The sequence below is a fragment of the Drosophila takahashii genome, chromosome 3L (genome assembly GCF_030179915.1).
Source record: "Drosophila takahashii strain IR98-3 E-12201 chromosome 3L, DtakHiC1v2, whole genome shotgun sequence".
Classification (NCBI taxonomy): domain Eukaryota; kingdom Metazoa; phylum Arthropoda; class Insecta; order Diptera; family Drosophilidae; genus Drosophila; species Drosophila takahashii.
In genome coordinates this window covers 13,157,705-13,178,570 of record NC_091680.1, presented here as the reverse complement: position 1 = coordinate 13,178,570, position 20,866 = coordinate 13,157,705, and the positions used below count along the sequence as shown (strand labels likewise).

General features: G+C 39.9%; 1 protein-coding gene across 1 annotated transcript; it reads right to left on the bottom strand.

Moving 5' to 3' along the window:
- Positions 1-7,984: 7,984 nt before the first annotated feature.
- LOC108056356 (proton-coupled amino acid transporter-like protein CG1139) lies at positions 7,985-20,243 on the bottom strand. The gene is made up of 6 exons (XM_017140116.3): positions 19,795-20,243; positions 13,073-13,143; positions 12,700-12,846; positions 10,446-11,258; positions 10,222-10,381; positions 7,985-8,859 (listed from the first exon to the last, which is right to left on the bottom strand). Exons 1-6 carry the CDS (start codon positions 19,846-19,848, stop codon positions 8,596-8,598), a joined length of 1,509 nt encoding a protein of 502 aa, XP_016995605.1. The 5' UTR covers positions 19,849-20,243; the 3' UTR covers positions 7,985-8,595.
- Between the last annotated feature and the right edge of the window lie 623 nt (positions 20,244-20,866).

The following is a 20,866-nucleotide window of genomic DNA, read 5'->3' as shown; positions in this document are numbered from 1 at the left end:
TTGGTTTTATTATTGCTTAAACTTAAACGCCTCTTGCTCAGCAGACACATTTACTTTGTTTAAACTGCAGATGACTGAATCATTAAGCTCACGAGTTGAGTTTAAATCACCTCAAGGCATCAGGCGCCATTCCCAAAGGTCAGGATCGCCGCCCACTGATTTAACCCCCACCTGAGGCCGGGCACAAGCCATTATCGATGGCGATGACGATGTGGCATTGGCATGGCGGGTAATTCCCTCATTAGCTGTGGGAGTTTGGTGGCGGTGGAGGCAGCCTGGCATGTGGGAAGTGTGCAGCGGCCAGCAACCGGCAACCTGCAACAAGAAACGAGCAACCTGCAACCTGCAACATGCAACACGAGGCAGACAGGCAGCAACCTGCAAGCCTGTTCCAGCATCACCAGCACACGTCTTCTTCGATGCCGGCCACTCGTCAGCCCACTTAACGATGTGCTCCGGAATTTATGCCGATATGGTAATGCATCTCCGACTGGGACTGCGACTGCGACTGCGAGTGGGACTGGGACTGGGACTCTGAATCTCGAGGCTGCCTCATTATGCCATTGATGGACTGCAGTTGAGCATTTGGATTGCGTAATTTATTGTTTTGGGTCGTTTTGGCCCCGATAAACTGGTGTTTCTTGGCTCGCCAGCGTCCCGTTGCCACTTCGATTTCAGCCAAAAACGGTCAACGGGTCCGCCGCCATGTCATTTGTGTGGCATTTTTTGCCAACGCCTGGCGGCAATCTCACTTTCCGCCGGGGGATTGCCTCGGCTTCCCCATTTAAGGCTCTAATTAGCTACGCAGTCGGCATGCAAAGCGATCGGAATCTAATGGTTTTTCCAGGGAAAAGCGATCGCGACACACGTGTCTTGCGGTTTCCAGTTCCTATTCATATGCATTACATATATTTCAGCCCATCGGAGGTATCCCTCCCAGCGAGGAGGTCGTAGGGTTAAGCAGCGGCCCCAAAGAGTTCTGCGTATACGCAACTGCGACTCTGTGATTGCAGCCAAAGTGCAACAAATCATTTCCCATAGCCGTTTTGCAGGAAGAAAAACAGAAAACAAAAAATATATAGACAGAGAAGAGAGATCTTCGAGGCAGCCAATTTGTGTTCCGTTGCTTTGCCGTTTGTATAAATCAATTGGCAATGAGGCGAGTACTGGGATGATGCTCCTCGGGACTCGCGACTACCCGCTGTGCGTTGTCTATCCTATAAATTGCACCCCCATCCACCATCCGCCATCCACCGTCCATCCAAGTCCAGGTTTTTCCTCCTCCTTCAGCGATCGCCTCTAATGCGTTATGTGTGTTTGGACTATGATTTTTTCACTTGTTCGCGGTGCGTGCACTGGGTCTGTGATTGGTCTATAAATTACCGGGTTTATTGCGCTGCAAGGTCCACGCCCCCACCCCCGCGTGACACTGATCGATTACCCGAAAAAACGAACCCTTATCTCTCGGCCTCGCAAATATTTGCCCATCGCAACGCCCGTTTCCTTTCGGCTATCGCGGGGCGAACGAGTGATGTATTTGCCCGGCGACTTTACTTTCGATTTCAATTTCATTTTCGGATCCCAGATCGGCGGCCACTTCGATTTGTGGTAAAATATTTGCACAACTCGAGGGTCACTGCTGGGGATCATCGAAAAATCCGGCGGTGATAAAGGTACGGATCGGAATAAACAAGTAGTATGCGTAAGCGTGGATTCAGAGGGGGAGGAACTGGATAAAGTTCCCTCTAAATTAACTTAATTTCTTTTCAAAATCATAAAATTAATATTGTAATTAAAAAAGTTAATACCAAATATGCAATTCAAAAAAGACAACGATAGTCTTTATAATTTATTGATTAGTTTGATTGTTTTGTTATCAGGACAATAATTTTTTTGCAGTAATAAATTTTTTGTTGTGAACATTGACCAAATGTATAAAAAGTTATTAATAAATTAAGCATTAATACATCATAAATAGCTTCCTTTCTAAAAGCAGAAACATGACTAGATTACCGAGCTAACTAACCGTTTATTGAAAACTTCAACAGGACTGCACTGGCCGAGTTTGACCCAAAAATCCATGCCAAAATGCAGCAGCAACTGCGGCAGCACGACAGCAACATCTAGTGCTGCTGCAACAGCAAACCGCAAGAGCGGCAGCCGCATTAATATTAATTAAATAAACGTTAATTCAGCGCATTAATGCGTAATAAATAATGCTCTTTTGAGCAGAAATTAATGCATAAAACGCTACTTATCGCCGCCGCCACGCACTTATCTGTGTCAACACAGAGCGCCACAAGAAGGCCAGGGGCGGGTGTTCGGCAGGGGAAAGGGGGGCGGAGCGGTCGAGTGGGGGAGTTGGGCAGGCAGAGGGGGCGGTTGAGGGGAGCTGCAGCAGCGGCCATCGCGCCTGACAAACGTATTGTCAATAGCCTATAGATCCGCCTGCACATTAAAAAATTTATGAGTTTAATTCTAGATGCCATTTTTTATGAAATATTAAAAAATTAAAACATAAAATGAAAATTATTTAGAAAATATTTTATAAATAATAATAATTACTTACAAGAGGGTTGATAAATAAATTTTATAATCAATCGAAACGTCCAACAAATAAAATAAAAATATGTTATCCTTAAAGGTAAATTTTTAGTAGATTAAAAATAAATTTTTTGGTTTGAGTGTAAAGAATAAATTATTTTAGATCTGATTATAATTTTATAAATTATAAATTAGACGAATAATTTTGACTTTTTTTTAAGTTTTGTTTTAATAAATCTTTTAAATATGAATCATTGGCCAAAAAGTTTAGTAAAATGAGTGTTACATTATAAATGTAAGTCCAAAATTTTATATTTATTCAATGGCTTTAAAAGGCTTGTATTATTTCTACCTAGTGTCTCTAAAAGGCTACCCATATATTATTTTTTCGCAGTGCCCTTGGTTTGCCCACAGCGATGGAGTCGGATCGAAGTCGGAGTTGGAATCGACGATGTCGTTGGCGCGTTGCAATTACATGTCTGTGACAAGAATTTTAAATGAAAATCGCTGCGTTGTGTGCCGGACAAATGATTTAAACTTTCGCGTTACGTGTGGAAAATGTTTAAAACTGAGCCGGGGCCACGGACCGACTGCCGATCTCAATGGAGGCGCCATGCCAGGATTGGAGCTTTTTTTGTGCGCTTTGCATGCCCAATGGCAAGGAGCCCGAGTCGCTGGCGACGCATGAAATTAGAAAGGCATTATTGCAAATCTCTCGCTTTATTTATCAGCAATTTGTCAGCAAGTGTGCCGCGGCTCAGATTAAAGTGCCAGCCGAGCCAGTGCCGCCATCTGTCCGCCGATCCCGTCCAGACTTTCTAATGCAATTCATTTGACGCACGCACAAATCGCCGCAGGATTGGGCAGGTGGAGAAGGTCCGATCGGATCCCAATGGGGTCAAGTGCGTCCGCAAATGAATTCCATTATTGGTCACCGCAAATCTGAACGGTGTCAGTGTCAACCGAAAACAAAAAACAAACAGAAGGAAGCACAACGTCCCTTTTCTTTCATATAAATCATGTTGGGATTAATTATGAGGTCAAGAAATACTTGTCATTTAATACTTGGAGTATTAATAAAAAATAAAACAATTTTTGAGCAGAAAATTAGGTCTTTTTTGTGGTTTTTTATTTAAAGTAAAATGTTTCGGATTAAATGTGAATTAATAGATATTTTTATTACAGGTTAAACATGACATTTAACTCTTTACTTTACTTAAATAGGATCACACCTTCTTTGGGATTGGGATTTAGAACATAATGCAATAATCCTTATCGAATGCTTGGCACATTTGGTTATCTAATTATTTATTTGTGATTTTAAAAATACAAATGGTTGAATTTTATATTAGTGTAATATATTTTTGCCCTAGCTAAGCTTTAGAAAATCCATGAAATATTGGATTAGGAATGCCGATCTGCCTTTCAGAAGTCCTGTTTTTCTGGGTGTAGACCGGCCAGCATTAGATGAAGCTCCTCTGCCGGGGCCACATAACTCAGTGGAGCTCTCGAAGCGCCCTTCGCGCAGTTAACAAATAACATCAACTTATTAAATAAAGTTTCAATTCGGTTTCGGCGAGAGGAGACGCAGCTACCGTGCTGGGCTCGCCAAAGGAACATAGGACCCAAGGAGGTGGACCGAGGGACCCAGGGACCCAGGGATCGGCAATAAATCATCACATCGGAGGGGGACGAGGCACACTGGCCATGGGTAACAGACGGTAACTGCGGCCAAGTTATGTGGCTTCATTGTGGACAGAATGAGCGCTTTTAAGCAGACAATTGCAGCCTGGGGCGCAGCCACAACAGGTAGGAGAAACCTGCAGAGTGGGATGTTCGAAGGGGGTAGGGGGAAAGGGGCAGGGGCGATGGTCCTGAGAAGGGGGCAAAACACTCTCGCCCGGCGCACAGAGCCTCCCACATCCCCTTGCTATTGTGGCAACTCCGGTCCCCTCTCTCCCTTCTCACTACACATTTTCGTAGGCCGCACTGCGGGCATAAATCATTCGGGCTCCTCGAGCTTGGGCTGCTTCTGCTCCTCTACACTTAGAACAAATTTACCTACATTATATATATTTAATAAAAATATTTAAAAAATCAAAAAACCAGAAAACTTGCAAAAAAAAATAAATAACTTGTAATTAGGAATATTATTTAGAAGTATTCTTCATTATATTGGAATTACTAATTTTGGTTATTGTAACTTTTTTAAGGGAATTTATGACTAACTTGCTTTAGTATTTAAAAAGCCCACATATCAACTATAGTTTGACGACAATATGTAAATTAATTCCTGCACCTCATTGATTTCGTTAGACATTTTGAAACAAAATTAAATTTCACAAGATTGGAACGATTTCTGAATGTGTTTCGATTTCAAACTTATAAAGACTCCAAATTATCTCTTACCATCCTAAATATAACGAAAAATGTATTATTTATTTAGGAATTTATTTATATTTTGGTCCATATTTCAGCTCTTCAGTGTAAAATCCCCACTCGCTGCCTCTATCTAAATCTCGCAAAGCGACCAACTTGCAATATGAGTTAATTTTTGCAGCCCGGCCTCGGTAAGGAGAGTTGCGTATTTGTCAACTGCAAATTACAGCGTTTTTATGCCTATTTCCCACACAAAAAGACTCCTTTTCTGCCTGCCCGCCATCTATCGTTGCATGTGGGTGGATGTTTTGCAAATTTATGGCTAGCTGGCATTATAAATTTTCTATTAACCCGAACCCAAACCCAATCCCAAACCGAATCCGAGCCACCATCACAGTCCGAACAGATTCGTGAGCCCAGAAGAGATTTGCATTGAATACCGGCGGGCAGCGACGGAAAGTGCGTTGATGGGGCATTATCTGTTTAAGGCTTTAATTTTATTTCTGTTGCCAAAAATGTACGCAAAATAAGTGCCCGAGGAGCGCCTTCTACGGATTATGGGTCCTACTGCCGGGTAGCACTTCGAGTCCCAAAGAGGAGCCTCTTTGCATCCAATTGACTTGAAAGGCTGCGGGGCTGCATCTCATTGAACCCGACAAATTGGTCATAATTTCAGGCAACTAATCCCAATAAACATGGCCCAAACATTGTGCCACTGACATTAAGCTGCCAGCCGGCCATTGGCGACTTACGTTCGGAGTAAGCCGGGTAAGTAGCCAACTAATAAAATGCCATTTATCTGGCCATCGATCGGGCAGGTGGATTGGCCAGGAGGAACTAGCCAACTGCTGCCCGAAACGCCTGTAAACTTGTCCAGCGAAATGGAAGTGCGGCGAATCGATTTGGCCAGCGGCCGAACATAAATTGCAAATTAACAGAAGTTCAAATCGAAAACGGGCCTGCGATTTATGCGACGAGTAAATGACGAGACAAAAGGTTAATCAGTTGCCCATCATGCAACCGACTTACTCCCCTGTAATGCACTGTTTGCTAATGGGAGGAGGCAATATACCGAAATTTAAATTCATAACGAGTAACGGTCGACTTACAAAACATCGTATTTAATGGCTTTCTAAAATTTTATCGTTGTCTTATTTTTTTAATAAAAAAGAAATACATTTTTTTTCCAAATCCAAATGTTTTTCGGGCAACATATAGTCCAAAAATGCAACTTAATACCTTTTAAAGTTCGTAATAAATTCATTATCAATTAAGTTCTTCCTAAAATAATTATGAATGCCTAAAACAACAATCGATTGGAATTCAAGCAAATTGAAAAAACAACGAAATTTAAAGTGAATATCGATGAAATTTAGGGGAGACCATTGGAGGTTTCAGGCTGCAAAACTGTTCACAACCACTACTTTGGCCACATTTGTAAAAGGCACTTGCTGGTCTGCTCCTGATTTGCATAGTGAATAGTGGGAAAGTGAGTGGGAAACTCAAGAAACTCAACCCAAGAGCCGAGATCCGAGAGTCGAGTTGGCACACACGCAGAGTCGTGGGTCATTCTTGGCTCAATCAACGGGTTTCTGATTGGTTTCACACGCTGCCCCTTATCGAGAAGCCCGTGTGTGCGTATCCGAGTATCGTAGTATCCGCGTATCCGCCAGATACGAGATACGCCGGCCTGGGCACGAACTTTAAACTCTCGCTGGGTAAATAGTAATTTTTCAATTGTGCACACATGTGTGTGCTATGCCCTCGCATTCGGACTCGTACTCATACTCCTTCGCAGGCGATTGCGTCACAATGCAAAACGCTTATCGCTGCAGTTAAGTACGAGTATCTTGCGGATACCAATGCCGCCTGGTTATCTGTGGGTGTAATTTTCTCACGGTTCAGTTTCTGTTTCAGTTGCTCGGACCTCGGCTTGAATTGAATTGCGTTTGCACATTTGCCTTTTCGTGTTCTTCCACCTTTTCGCCAACACTTTTTGTGGGTGATTACGATTACGACGCCCGAGAGGAGGAAGAGTTCCCGGAGCCCCAGCACCTGGATAAATATCTTATCTGCCGATGGGTTAAGTTTCCCTCGCTTCGGAGCGAATCGTTTCTGCTTTCAACGCCTCATATCACATATTAATTTGATTTCAGCTCTCGCCGCTCAAGTAGCGTGGGAAAGCTCGTGGCTCGGGGCGTTTCAAATGCGAATTGTTGTTCTGCCCGATCGCCAAAACATCGCTATCAAGTGCTGAATTGTTTGTCCCCCGCAAAAAAAAATACGAAAACAAACTGTTAACCACCAACGCCGCAAATCTAGGCGCTGGGAAAAGTCAACAGGGCCCAAGGTTAAGACGAGCAAAGCCCTAATTTAGGTCGATGTATTTCGAAGTTCTCAGGAGATCAAAAGATATCGAAAGCTTTATCAAAAGGGTTGTACTATTTGCGTTGCATAAATGTGTTGGTGCTGACATCAATTTAGTAGCATTTATAGAATCGTAATCTTTTTTAAGATTAAAAACTTAGGAGGAAACTTGTTTTAATTTAAAACTCAGTATTTTTTAATATTATTTAGAAATTATTCTTCTTGTGACAAAACACCATTTTAATGAGATCTTTCTAAAATAAGCTTCATTTACTTTTAATCTTTCTTTTGGTATTCATAACATTTTTAAATATTTCGCTTTGCCTTTTTGTTATCAAGCTTTATTCAAAACATCTTAGAAGAGTAGAGTTTTAATGGCTTTTCAAACGATTTTAAGATTATGAAGTGCGTAGTTTTTCAGAAAAAATAAAGAATCCAAAAAAATCGAAGACAGTCATTAGTTTTTGGAATATGTGAATGTAATTTTCCAATTGGAATAATTTCCAATTGGCCCAAAAGTATACCATATTTTACAACAATTTATTTGCATCGCAACTTAGCAACTGACCTTGATAAGATATTACAAAATGTGCCCGACAAAAAACCACCCAAAATTCGTCTTTAATTTAATTTAATTTATTTCTTACTTCAAAAGACAACTCAGTAATTAACTTGGTATTTAAAACAAGTCCACTTTGGTAGTTTCAATAGTTTTTATTATTTTTTTAATGCAATTTTTTTGCTGCCCTTGCGCAAGGAGCAGCGGGTCTTTGTGTATTGGTAATTGGTAATATGTCATGATTATTGAAATAGGGCGTCGATAATGTACAGAGTAAATCAATGATAAAACAAAATAATTGAAGAACGAAAACAAACTTCGGCTGGCGTCCGTCTGTCTTGGCTTAGTTCGAGTAGGAACTAATTACGACTAAGTTGTTGTCAAAATCACTACGATACAAAATCACTTCTAAAAGAATTCTCTAAGTAACCTTAATGCCACGCCCCCCTCCCCTAGCTTACTCATCTCGCCGGGGGCGTGGCATCGACTAAATCGAAATACTTTTGTTGTTTTGGTAGCTGATACCCCGCTAAAGGGTTAATATAGGGATATATGTATATCAGGGATCGGAATAATGGAGGGGCAGGACGGGGGGGCGGGAAAGGATAACCACGGGGGCGAGGCGGGAAGTTTCGGAGTCCTAGAAAACTTTGGTTAGCCCTAAAATTAGTTAAAAACTTAACTTAGACATCCCTGTGCTTAGAAGAGTTTCATTAAAGACTACTTTAAATTAGATTAGCAGCAGCTCAGTGGCCGCCGCTGAACTCGGCGTGGAATTCGATGATGCTGACATAGGTTCCGGCCACGAAACCCACCACGCCGAACAGTATCAGTCCGGAGTTCTTCCACAGCCGCCACTTGAAGCGCCCGTAGCCGGGGTCCTCGTGGTACACGGCCAGCTCGATCGTCGCCGGCACAATCATGCCCAGCGTGCTCAGGCACACCGCTCCGATCAGCGAGATGAAGGGCCCCAGATTGGGCAGGGCCACTGCGATTCCTCCGCACAGAACCTGGAAAGATGGTTACGTTTGGTTAGAAATTTGTTTCATAACTTGGGATCATAAAATGAACTATGCTCCTAATTATACCCGTTACTCGTAGAGTAAAAGGGTATATTAGATTCGTGCAAAAGTATGTAACAGGTAGAAGGAAGCGTTTCCGACCCTATAAACTATATATATTCTTGATCAGGATCACTAGCCGAGTCGATCTAGCCATGTCCGTCTGTCCGTCTGTCTGTCCGTCTGTCCGTCTGTCTGTCTGTATGAACGCTGAGATCTCGGAAACTATAAAAGCTAGAAGATTGACATTTTGCATGCAGATTCTAGGAGTTCCTACGCAGCGCAAGTTTGTTTCAAAAGGGTGCCACGCCCCCTCTAACGCCCACAATCGCATATATACGATTTTAAAAATGTCAATATTTCGGAAAAGTAAAAATGCAGTTTTATGGTGTTTATCAATACCTATCGAAATGTAGAAGAAATTTTTTAAATCGGACCATTCTTTAAAAAGTTACGGCGGATCAAAGTTTTTATCTCCATCGCCTTCGCACTTCCGTTAGCTGAGTAACGGGTATCTGATAGTCGGGGCACCCGACTATAGCGTTCTCTCTTGTTTTATAATCTCTTATTTATTTATAAAATATTTAAAAAACAAGAAAGATAAATACGTTTGGTTAGAAATATGTTTCATAACTTGGGATCATAAAATGAACTATGCTCCTAATTTTATAATTTCTTATTTATTTATAAAATATTTAAAAAATAAGAAAGATAAATACTTTTGGTTAAAAATATGTTTCTTAACTTGGGATCATAAACTAAACCGGTTAATCAATACTAAATGCTCCGAATTTAATTTTAATTTTTAGGTGAAATCGTTTTTTTTTAAATATGATTTAAAGCCACATTTGATGGGTTAAAGATTTTTTACAAAAACCTCAATTAAGTTTTGTCTAAATCTAATTATAACTTAATAAATAAAATTTGTAACCAATCAAATGTGGCTTTAAATCGTATTTAAAAAAAAAAACGATTTCACCTAAAATCCGATGTCTAATTATAACAGTCGATTAAATATATTTTCAGAATAATTAAATACCTACAAAATAATTTAATTTATACTTAAATTTTACTAGGAAATAAAAAAAAATAAAAATAATAAATTCCGTTTATCGTATTTTTTTATGTATGATTACATTTCATGAGAACTTTGAATCACAATTAAATACAATTATGAAAACTATCAAAAAGGAAAGGCAAATAAATATAAAAGTGATTGTTTCTGCACGTCAACTACATTTTATTTAAAATATAACCACTTTTTAGTATTTCTTTCCGATTTAGAATCAAAGTAAGAATATGTTAACTTACCACCAGAAACACGCGTAGTCCGTACTCGCTGATGTTCTGTTTCTCCGGCCGGATCTTGTGTTCCAGTCCCTTCCACAAGATTGTGACGGGCACGTAGAACTGCAGGGTGAAGGTGAAGAAGATGGCGATGGCAATCATCAGCTTGACGGATTGGGCCAACCTGGATAAAAGCAAGCAATGGCAATAAGTAAATAATCTCCAGATATTGAGATATGAAAACTCACTTATCGTCCAGGGGCAGATTCAGCGTGATGCTGGCCTGGGTTTCGGGGCCGTACTTCAAGAAACCGAAGAATCCAACCAGGGTGTACAGGGCAATCACCAGACCCATGCCGAAGTTCAGAACCGATGGGCAGCCGATGAAGTGGCTGGGGTTCTTCATGTCGTTCTCCAGGGACATAACTACACCGATTCCCTCCAGGGCGAAGATGACGGTGCCGAAGAAGAGCGGCCACTCGGTCACACTCACGATTCCAGGACGCTCCACGGGAGCAGGAAGATCGGAGAACATGTATATGAAGGTAATCACAATTCCGACAAACATCAGGATATTGGCGATCATGGAGAAGGGCGTGAGGAACTTGAGGTTCCGGATCAAGCACATTAGAATCAGCGGCGCCGTTACGATCATGATCCAAACTCTGATGCTCAGTTCCGTTTCCATATAGACCCTAACCACCTGCTCCACATTGGTGGCTACGAACACCAGATAGATGCAGCAGCAGCCCAGCAGATCGATCACCAGAAACGTATTGACCATGAACCGGATGAAGCGGGACCAGCGATTCAGGGCCGGCGGTCCGTCGAGGAAGGCCTGCTCCGCCACATCGGCGAAGCCCATCATCGGGATCTTGCGCCGCCGGCACAGGATGTGGGCGCACTTGACCAGGATGTGGACGCAGTAGGTGCACAGGGTGCCCACCGCAAAGGTGGCCACCAATCCAAACCACAATCCGGCGTGGGAGAAGGCCATCGGCATGGCCAATATCCCAGAGCCCAGCGATCCTTTCAGCAGGTGCACAAATGTCTCGAGATCCCTGGGGAAAATGGAATACAATTATTAAAAATAAATCTTTATTTTTAAATTTATTTGGGGTTTTTTTGAAATTAAAGTAATTTTTAGTTAGGTAGTAATTCCATTAATTATATTTTCTATATATTATTTTCTTCATATACATACATATCATAATATTTGGCTGCGTATATCAGTAAATATTCAATTTATACAAAAAAATAATTTTTTGTTTTTTGCAATGTGGCTTAAAATAGGAAAGTTTTATAAATATATACAAAAATAAATTAAAATTTGTTAACCTAAATCTAAAAAAAAATAAAAATCGTATACGTAACTTTTAATTTAAAAATATCCCAATATTTAAAAACACATTGTTAGATATATCCAATTATAGAAATGGTAAGTAAATAAATAAAACTTTTATTATCTAAAGGCAGGTAAGTGTTCGGGAATTTAGGTAAATAAATAGAGATCAGTTCATTATTGCTTAAAATAAATTCTGAGAGTAGTGTGGCGTGATGCACTGCTAGGTGCTGATTTTAGTGGATTTCAGGGATTTTCCAACAATTTATATAGATGACGTAGTGCTCCAATTAATCACTATAGTGTATTTTTACTAAAGATTTTCGGTGCAGGTTAATAATTATTTTGGTGAGCTGGTTGGAAAATCGCAATTCTCGCCATTTTCCTCTCACGCAAGTTTGCAATGCAAGGTCTGGCGGATGCGTTTTAGCCTCTCCGATGAAAATTCAGGGGGTGGAAGGGAAGGCGGGTTCCTCATTCCACATGCTAAACGAGACGAGCAAAACATTGTCGGCGCTTTCGTTTCATTAGCTCGTTCGCCCGAGATTTTCCTTTACGATTTTTATTTTATTTTTAGTTTGGAAAAAGTAGTTTGCCAAAACGTCCAAGGCCAATGCCAATACAATTGCATTTCCGTTCTTTTTGGCTTTAGCCCGATGCAAAGTCAAAGTCTTTAGATCGGTTAAAGGTCAATGACGCGGGTGGGGGTATATAATTAAGGGGATTAGTCATTGAGCGATTAATGACTTGGATCAGCTGCTTATCCGGGGTGCCAAAAAAATAGTAGGTATAGTATTTGAATACTTTATATTTAGTATTAGTTTATTGTTCATAAAAATGCTGGTGATGCTAAGCCCAGATTTTAATATATACTTATAAGGACCTTTTTCTACCAAATCTTATATAATCTTTATAATTTGTACTGAAGCAAAGTATTTGAAAATATATTATTAATATTGTTGGAAAATATTTACCTATTGTTCGAATTTATTTTCCTTATTAACCTGATGTTAAATCATTTTAAATATATCATTCATTTTATATTGCATTATAAATCACTAAATTTGTCTAATAACTCTCACTAAAATCTCTTAAAAATATAACTTTTATATTCACTTCAAGTCCTCTAAGACTTAAATCATTTTATAACTAGTACTCACGATGTGGGATGCTCAACCTTGCGGTGCTCGAACGGATTGTAGTTGCCATCCTCGGAGTCGTCTCCTTTTTTCCGAGTGATTACCAACGGAAGCGTCGATCCTGCCGCCTGCTGGACGGGTACGTCGGCCATGTCCGAGCGGATGAACCTGTCCGAGGAGGAGTACATTTCAAACATGGTCGTGGAGGACTCGTTGTCGATGTTCTTGTACATCGCGATCGAGTTTCTAAAGGCCGTAACGCAATCGTAATCGAAATCGAGGCAAACGTGGCCGCTGCCTGAGGCATCGAGCAGACGAATGAATCGATTTCGATTCCCGGCCGAATAGAATCTCGAGGAATTCGAATGGGATTTACTCTCATATTCATACTCACTTGGGTTGCCCGCCTTTGCCGCCTTTGGGCTTCTCGTTTTCTCCGTAGCCCGCGGCGACCGTCGGGATTTTCTGCAACGAGAGGAAAAGCGGAAAGGCCGCAGGGAAAAGCCAAAATGAGTACGGATCGGGAAAAGGCGTAAAGAAAGAGAGATAGAGAGAAATTTTCGATGCAGCAACTATAGTTATGTAAAAGCTCTTCGCAGCTGCAGTGCGCAAAAAGGAGGAACCAATAAATTGTGGCCAAAAAGCGGAAAGCAACAAAAATACGCAAAAACAAGATCAATGAACAAGTTCAATGCAGTTTTATGACACAAACTAAATAGATAATTCGTTTTGGCCACACATCCACAGATGGTGGACAACAGGCGTATGCGTGATATTTAGGCTTTAATTGATTTCGTCGTCGGGTTCTTTCCCTTCCCAGCCACCTGCTGGTCCAAGGAGGTGGTCATCACGCCGGATCCGCTGGTGGCCACCGGTGGCGGTCCGCCCCTCTTCAAGGACATCTTCAGCTTGTGCCGGGCCAAGGCGGCGCCCGAAAGTTTCCGGCTCGAACCGGAACCGGAAATGGAGCCCTTCGAGCCGCCGAAGCTGGAGAGGCTCAGGCTCTGTCCCTTCTCCGACTGCTGCTCGCGGCGCGGCGGCAGCGGCGGCTTTCCAGCGGGGGCGTTCAGCTTGAGGTCTTCCAAGGTCACGCTGGGTGGACAAGTCGGGGGATGCAATGGGTTTCCAGTTGGGCGGCGTGGGCAAGTGTAAGTGTGTGGGCGTGCCCAACAAGCGGGACAAATCTGAGCGCGTGACTCTTGCAAACGGCGACAAGCAACTGATTCAAGGCGGAAAGCCAGCGCTGTAATGACGGCGACAAACAAAACACCGCCCCATCGCCACCGCCGAAAAAACCAACCCCCAGCAGCCCCAACCACCCACCTTTTCGGCTTTGATTCTCCTCTCTATAGAATGCTCTTGAGTGGGATCATACATACTACGTGTAAATTTTCAGCTATTTTTCTTTTTTGTTTTTTGGGTGCAGTCTCCGGATGACGTCACAGCGAAATAAACCCCTCTCCGCCACACGTGATCGTCGTGAGAAAAATCAGAGAAAATTCGGGGAGGGGTGGGTTACAGATGAGATTTTTATTTAAATTGTTTTTCACCGCTTGCAAAATAAAAACGGCTGCTTGGCAAAAGCGGCACAGCAGCTAATGAGGAAGCGGCGAATTTGTGCAACAAATACGTGCGAAAAGGCACAAAAAATAGAACAAATGGAAAGGGGTTTTGTGTAAATTGTCCGTTTAATAGAAAAGCTGGTTGACAGCTCTTTTGTTTTTGTTTTTTGTGTTTGGATTTTTTTAATTTAAAGTGGCGCCATCTGAGGGAAATCAGGGGGAGTACCATCAACTAACAGAAGCCTCTAACAGAGGAATGGAATTAACATGCGATCGTCATGTTAAATGTAAGATGTAAAATACTTTGTAGAAAGTAAAGTAAAATAGATTTTTGAATGTTAAACGATAAAGGAATTGTGGTATTTAAAAAATATGCAACAAAACATTTTCTACAATATATTTTTTAACTAACTAAAATGAATATCACATTAGGTTAATAAAATATTAAAATATATTAATATTAGAAATTTTATTTCTTTATTTGTATTCGATTTTTACTTACAATGAAATATTGTTCAAAAATACCATTCAAAGCTCAACAACAATAAATACAAAAAAAAAGACCCAGACAAATAAACCCCAGACCACAAAACGTAAACATTCAAAGCATTTAAGGTTTTAGTGCGCTCATTCAAGCTTGATTGCCTCCCGCCGAGAAACAAATTTGCCCAAACAAATTTTTGAGAACGATTTGCCCACATTTGCCAAGAATTTACATCCAGCTTCTTTCCGCTTCAGATAACATCAGCCCAAGAACCCATATTGCGCGCAGAAAGAATTTTTTCGAATGCGCAAATGCAAGGGCAAACAAAAGCGCGATGTTAGGAAAACTGAAAGTTGGAACTTGAAAATAGATAGGAAAATAATTAGACAGCTGCAGTGCTCACTAATTGTCAGTTGTTCAATCTTTCAATCGTTCAATACCCTGCTATCTATTTCATGTTACTGTTAAATTTAACTGACTCCAGGCAAAGAAAATACTAAGACACAATACCAAACTTGGAATATTTTTAGTAAAATCCAATAACGAAAATATTCCCTTTTCTAGTTTTACACTAAAAACAATTAAATTTACACATTAAAGTAGATTTGGTTAAAAATTACATCTTAGCTATTTATGTAACTCTTCTCTCTCATGTTGTCATCAGACTTACAGATCGTCTGTAACAATACAATGTAAGTTATTCAATATTCGAATGACATGCTATCCATTCCGTTTTTATGTTCAATTTCTCAATCACTAAAAAAAAGGGTTAATATGAAAATATTTAAATGAAATGTAAAATAATTAAAAAATTCGAAATCTCAAAACTCTTTTCCCAAAACTGTAAATTAAATTCTTAAAAGTAAATATCTTTTTGTTATCTTTTGCTCATCTCAAATTTAATATATTATAAATTTTTTACGTTTCACATTGTTAGATTTTTTCTCACTGTATTGAGAGCGAAGCCAAAAAACACTTATTGCGTTGCACTTTTTTATTGCATTCTAATATCGCGAGTTTTGCCAACAGGGAAAAAATAAACATAAACGTGTTGATGGCATAGAATGTAAACAGAGTTGGGGATAGGGTTCGTTCTAGGGGGTGGGCCAAAAGGGGGGCGGAAAACGCCCCAGAACGACGACACGTGTCGCTGCATCGACTCAAGTTCAACAAAATGGAGTCAAGTGTAGTTAACATTGCAAAGTGTGTGACGAATGGGAACAAAATAAGGGGAGCTGAATTGATAATGAGCGATTGATAAGAGCACAGGGAAAAATGTAACCTAATTATGATATCTAAATATTCAAAAATGTATTTTAATTTCGATAATTGATCAAGTTTTTAAATCCAATTAAAAACATTTTTTAAAAATGTTTTAATTTTTTCATTTAATTTGATTTGTAAATATTACTAAAAATAGAAATAGAATAGATAAAAAAGCCAACCTAATGGGCTGTTGTAAAAGCACTCCGAAAACCAATTTTGCACGCAACATTATAACACCTAATAATAGATATCCACATATCATCGGTTCGCTGCTTTGCATTGCCGCCCAACACGAAATACTTTATCTCTCAATTAGCCAAAGACAAATAATGCAATCATGAATGCTTTGGTTATTTAACATTAGATAATGGTGATTTCTGGAACTGCGCAAAACACTTGTGTTACCTGTAAAATTGAAATAGTGAAAACAATATCTCAATAGCCAAACTGCATCAGTCACTGTCATTCAGCAAAAAGCGTATAATTTACGGCAGGTATTTCCCGATTTCCACGCTTCTCCCAGGCGATAACAATAGGGACGCCTATTAATTAGGGCCTCTTATCTTGACACAGAATCTCAGAAGCTTTACAGCACTTGTAGGACCGCCGAGATTGTGTGACTAATCTGGAGAGGGTAACGCCTTCTTCCGGACATGACATATTTAGCTTTTGAGTCCCGATCTAACCCTTTTTTTCCGGCCAAAATGACTAAGCTGAGCCAAGAAAAATGCCGCATTCTAAGGTGCACGGGCATTTCGTGTGCTTTTCTAATTAAAACTGTCAATAGTGGGGTATAAAAGCGAGTCTAGCCTAAGCGAACTCCATAGCTGCCTCAACCTGGCGTGCCATTGAACTTATGTAAGCGAAAAGTGGAAATGGAAGTGGAAACAGAAACAGAAACTTAAACTGAAACGGCAAACAGCGAGAATAAAAACGGCAAACGACAACAAATTGCAATGGAAAATTTTGTATTTTTGTTGGCAAAATGTGAGCCACAAAAAAAAAAGTGAACTATGCAGTATGCAAACTGAATAAGCACGGAATTTGACATCAGGGGGAAATCACGTGGCCGAGGGTTCAGTTCCCCTGAAAATCGTCGGCAATCTGTCAATTAGAGATCTATTTATTCCCGCACATTTTCCGGGGAATGAGCAACACCCCCGGATTGCACCCGTGGCGCCTGCAATTTCCGACAATCGCCGATAAGATATGGGCCATGTTGTGCTGATGGTGATCACTCCGAATCACGAGTACCCTGAATTAAATAGATCAGTTCCATGATCGTGATAGGGATACAATTGTCACTGCTAAATTAAAAGCCTTTCGTTTCATGACATTTCCAATTTGCTGAATATATTCAGAAGATTGATTGGACGTTTTCTATTGACCGATAAATGCAACACTGGGAAAAAGCAATGACGAAATACAAAGTCTAATTATATCTTATTAGATTATATACTATATTATATATTATTTTTTAGAGAAAAACTAATTTTCAAAAAGTTTATTGACCCATTAAAGCGAGATAAATCAAACATTTTAATTCTTTTTAAATTGCAATATGTTTAGAAGACAGTTAAATTGTTTTAGTAGGTCTTCAATGCAAAAATCAATTTTAACTTAAGTTGACACCTTTAATGGCAATGAAATATCGCTTTTCGACAGTTGAGTATAAATTTTAGCATTTCGCATAAAAAATGAGTCGCTTAAGTTTATCATGGAACGTTTTATAACGATTATAAAATAGGTTTTCAAAACACATTACAGAATTTATGTTCGTAAAGTAATATACAGCTAAACTTAATTTCATAATCGTCTTCCTGTTCTCTTATGTAACCAAATTTTTGCTGATAAAAATAATTTTAGGTTTCTCAAAGGTTTTTTTTGCAAATGTAACGAAGGCAATGACTTTTAATTACTAAAGTAAATTATTAGGGAATACCTTACGACTTCTATTAAATAATACCAATTAATTTTTAAAGCTGTATATCTTAATAGTACTGGGTCAATAATTGGTATCTGTCAATTATTTTCTTTTCGAATCCCTTCTCGAAAGTTCCACTTTTGACTTATAAATATTTAAAAGTCAGAACGATCCTATTGCAACCCACCCAATAACAAAAATCCGACCATTTTGAACCCGATTCAGTTGGATCGGGAACATTACAGTTCGATCGATCCAAATAGCTCATAAAGTCGTCATGACGAAATTGGATAAGATCGTCTCAATCGATTGCCGATTTCCAGAACAAAGACCATCGATTGTTATTACCTGTAATGTTACAACTACGAAAAAGGGGAATTTGTAGTTGTAGTTCGGGTTTCAAGTGCAGGCTGACGCAATATGCAAGCGGAGTGACATGAAAATAGAGCCATAGCCATAAAGCTGTAGAGCTTCTCCCATTGGACACACACTCAGTGGAAAGTTACCGAGTGCGAAACCGAAAACCCAGAGCTCGAATTGGTGCCAGAACATTACTTTATCGCCGATTCAGCGAATTCCGTAGAGCACTTTTTTCCACTTTGGCGCTTGCGCAGCAGCCAAAAAGAAGAAATATTCCATGAACTCGAAACCCCGAAAAACGCTGACACAGTAGGTAGAATGTATGCAAGTATACCAGCTATAACCGGTCTCCCGAATGCCCTACACTCCATTATATCCACATCCATTAGGCCCAAGTCCCGGCAGACATAAAAGTGCAGCTCGGCGAGTGGAAAATTCCACTGGGTGCCCTGAAAATAGGCAGCAACAAAGGAACAACAGCGGAAAGAAGCGAGGGAAAGCGGGTGGAAAACTGTTTGGCCTGTTACTCATAACAACAAAACGATAAATGAGCAGGCGGCCAAAAAAAGGGAAAAAGAAGGAACCACCCCGAAATTAGACTTTAGTTTGTTATCAATCCAAACAAACATTAGCCCGCAGATTTGCATAAACAATCATTCAAACGAAAGGAAATGTAAACCGTGGCAAGCGGCCATCGATCAATAAATAAACAAGGCATTAGAGGGTTAAGACCGCGACTTTTGAGCCAAGTACGCGAGAGGTGTCACATCACATGTCCGTGGCAAAAGCCTTTGTGCCAAATTAATCAACGGAAAGTTTTATCACTCGCCGATGATATGCATAAATCTAAGTTTTCAAGAATTGTTGGTGATATCATTTGGGATTTACCAATGGTTTATAGGCTCAAGGGGAGGAAACTTTTGGGAAAAGGAGGAAATGTGTCATCAAATATTTACAAATCCAAATTATATATAGTAAGTCGCGATATAAAATCTTTTGATTGTATAGTTTACTTCGATTAAAGTTCTAAATAAATTATAAATATGAAAGGATAACAAAGGACCTTTACAGTTCAGTTTAGTTGAGTATTTTGTGGTGGTACGGGGGAAAACGGTCTAACATACTTTCTGGAACTTTCTTGAAGCCAACCCTCCAAGTCTTTACTTTCAATCCTGCTCCTTCTTTTACTCTTGGTTTAAAATGAACTTGCACAATATATATATTACACATTTAATAACCTTTAATAGGAAATACAAATAGTCTCCTATAGTTTCAAAATTCCAAGGAAAAGCGAATACAAACTCAAATTAAATTCGAAAAAATAGTTTAAAGTAAAGTAGTAAAATTAGACTAAAAACAATTTTTTTGAAACTCAAAAATGCATGTTTTTAAATTCTAATTTTTGACTGAGTATTTTAAAAACAAACAGGGGAAAGCAACAAAAACTTGAGTCATTCGAGGTCTATGTTTCTAAAGATAACTCTCAGTCGTTCCGATTAAAGGGGAAGGAAATTACTTACAGTGTACTCGGTGGGCGCCAGCGGCGTCCGCGAGTCGCTCTTATGGAAACTCATGGCGACGGTAACGGTAATTGTAATCCTTGATTAGCCGATATCTTTGCGGATGCAGGATCAGGCCGTTGGGAGTTAGGATCCTGGTGCGCGAATCGACACCACCACTCGAATATCGAGACTGGCCTCCGAGCACTTGTTACGGATACAAAACAGAATTGAATGGCAGATTTAATAGCAATGGTCGAGACTCGTCTCAAAAGTGGGTTTGGAGTTGGTTTTGAGATTTGAGAATAAGAAATGCAATATTACTAATGCAACTTGCGAGAGAGACCGTGACCGGAGCGGGGAATCGAATCGAATCGAAGCGGAGATTTCAGTAATTTCGATTTCGAGTAGTTTTCTATTTTCTCGTAGTTCCGACAATCAACCGCACGGCTTGACAAACAGAACAAGAATGCCAAACCTTTGCACTAAAACGGCGAGTAAAACCCCCGATTCCCAGACCGATTTCCCCGAAGAGAATGGCGATAGTCGAAAGAGAGAGAGTGAGAAAACGAGGGAGGCTAAAAAGAGAGAGCTCGCCAGCGGGCATTTGCCGTTATTCCGCTGCCGGTATGAATCGAATTTTCCCTGATGTATCTCTGAATTTGCGGTTTTCCTTGAGGACCCAAAAAAACGGAAATCCTCAGCCACGTTTATGGCACACAGGTCGGCTACTGAATCAGTTCCGGTCTAAGTATTAGGAGCGGTTTAAGATAAAGCTACATGTAGAACAACGTAACACAAATATAATTTAATGACTCACTATTCAACAGAACCATATATCGTTTTTAGATAATAAAATAAATATAATGAGGCTACAATTATTTAAGTTTGTTTTTATACGACTCTTATAAAACAGTTTTATAAAAAAAATTGAAGAAAAGTAAAGATAAGGATTTTAAATATCACAAATTTGTATATTTTATTTCTTTCTGTGCCCGCAATCATGTGAATCAGTTTTCCTAAAGCTGAAAAACGCAGATAAGACCAGATAACGAATGGCTGGGGAAAACTGGAATAGCTAATTAATTAGCGA

What these genes read in the sequence shown, in the direction of transcription:
- LOC108056356 (XM_017140116.3), bottom strand. Translation starts at nt 19,848, where the DNA reads ATGAGTTTCCATAAGAGCGACTCGCGGACGCCGCTGGCGCCCACCGAG. An exon ending in GGCAAAGGCGGGCAACCCAA is followed by an intron (nt 12,847 to 13,072) that starts GTGAGTATGAAT and finishes CTCCTCGGACAG; the next exon opens with GTTCATCCGCTCGGACATGG. An exon ending in AAGGTTGAGCATCCCACATC is followed by an intron (nt 11,259 to 12,699) that starts GTGAGTACTAGT and finishes CATTTTCCCCAG; the next exon opens with GGATCTCGAGACATTTGTGC.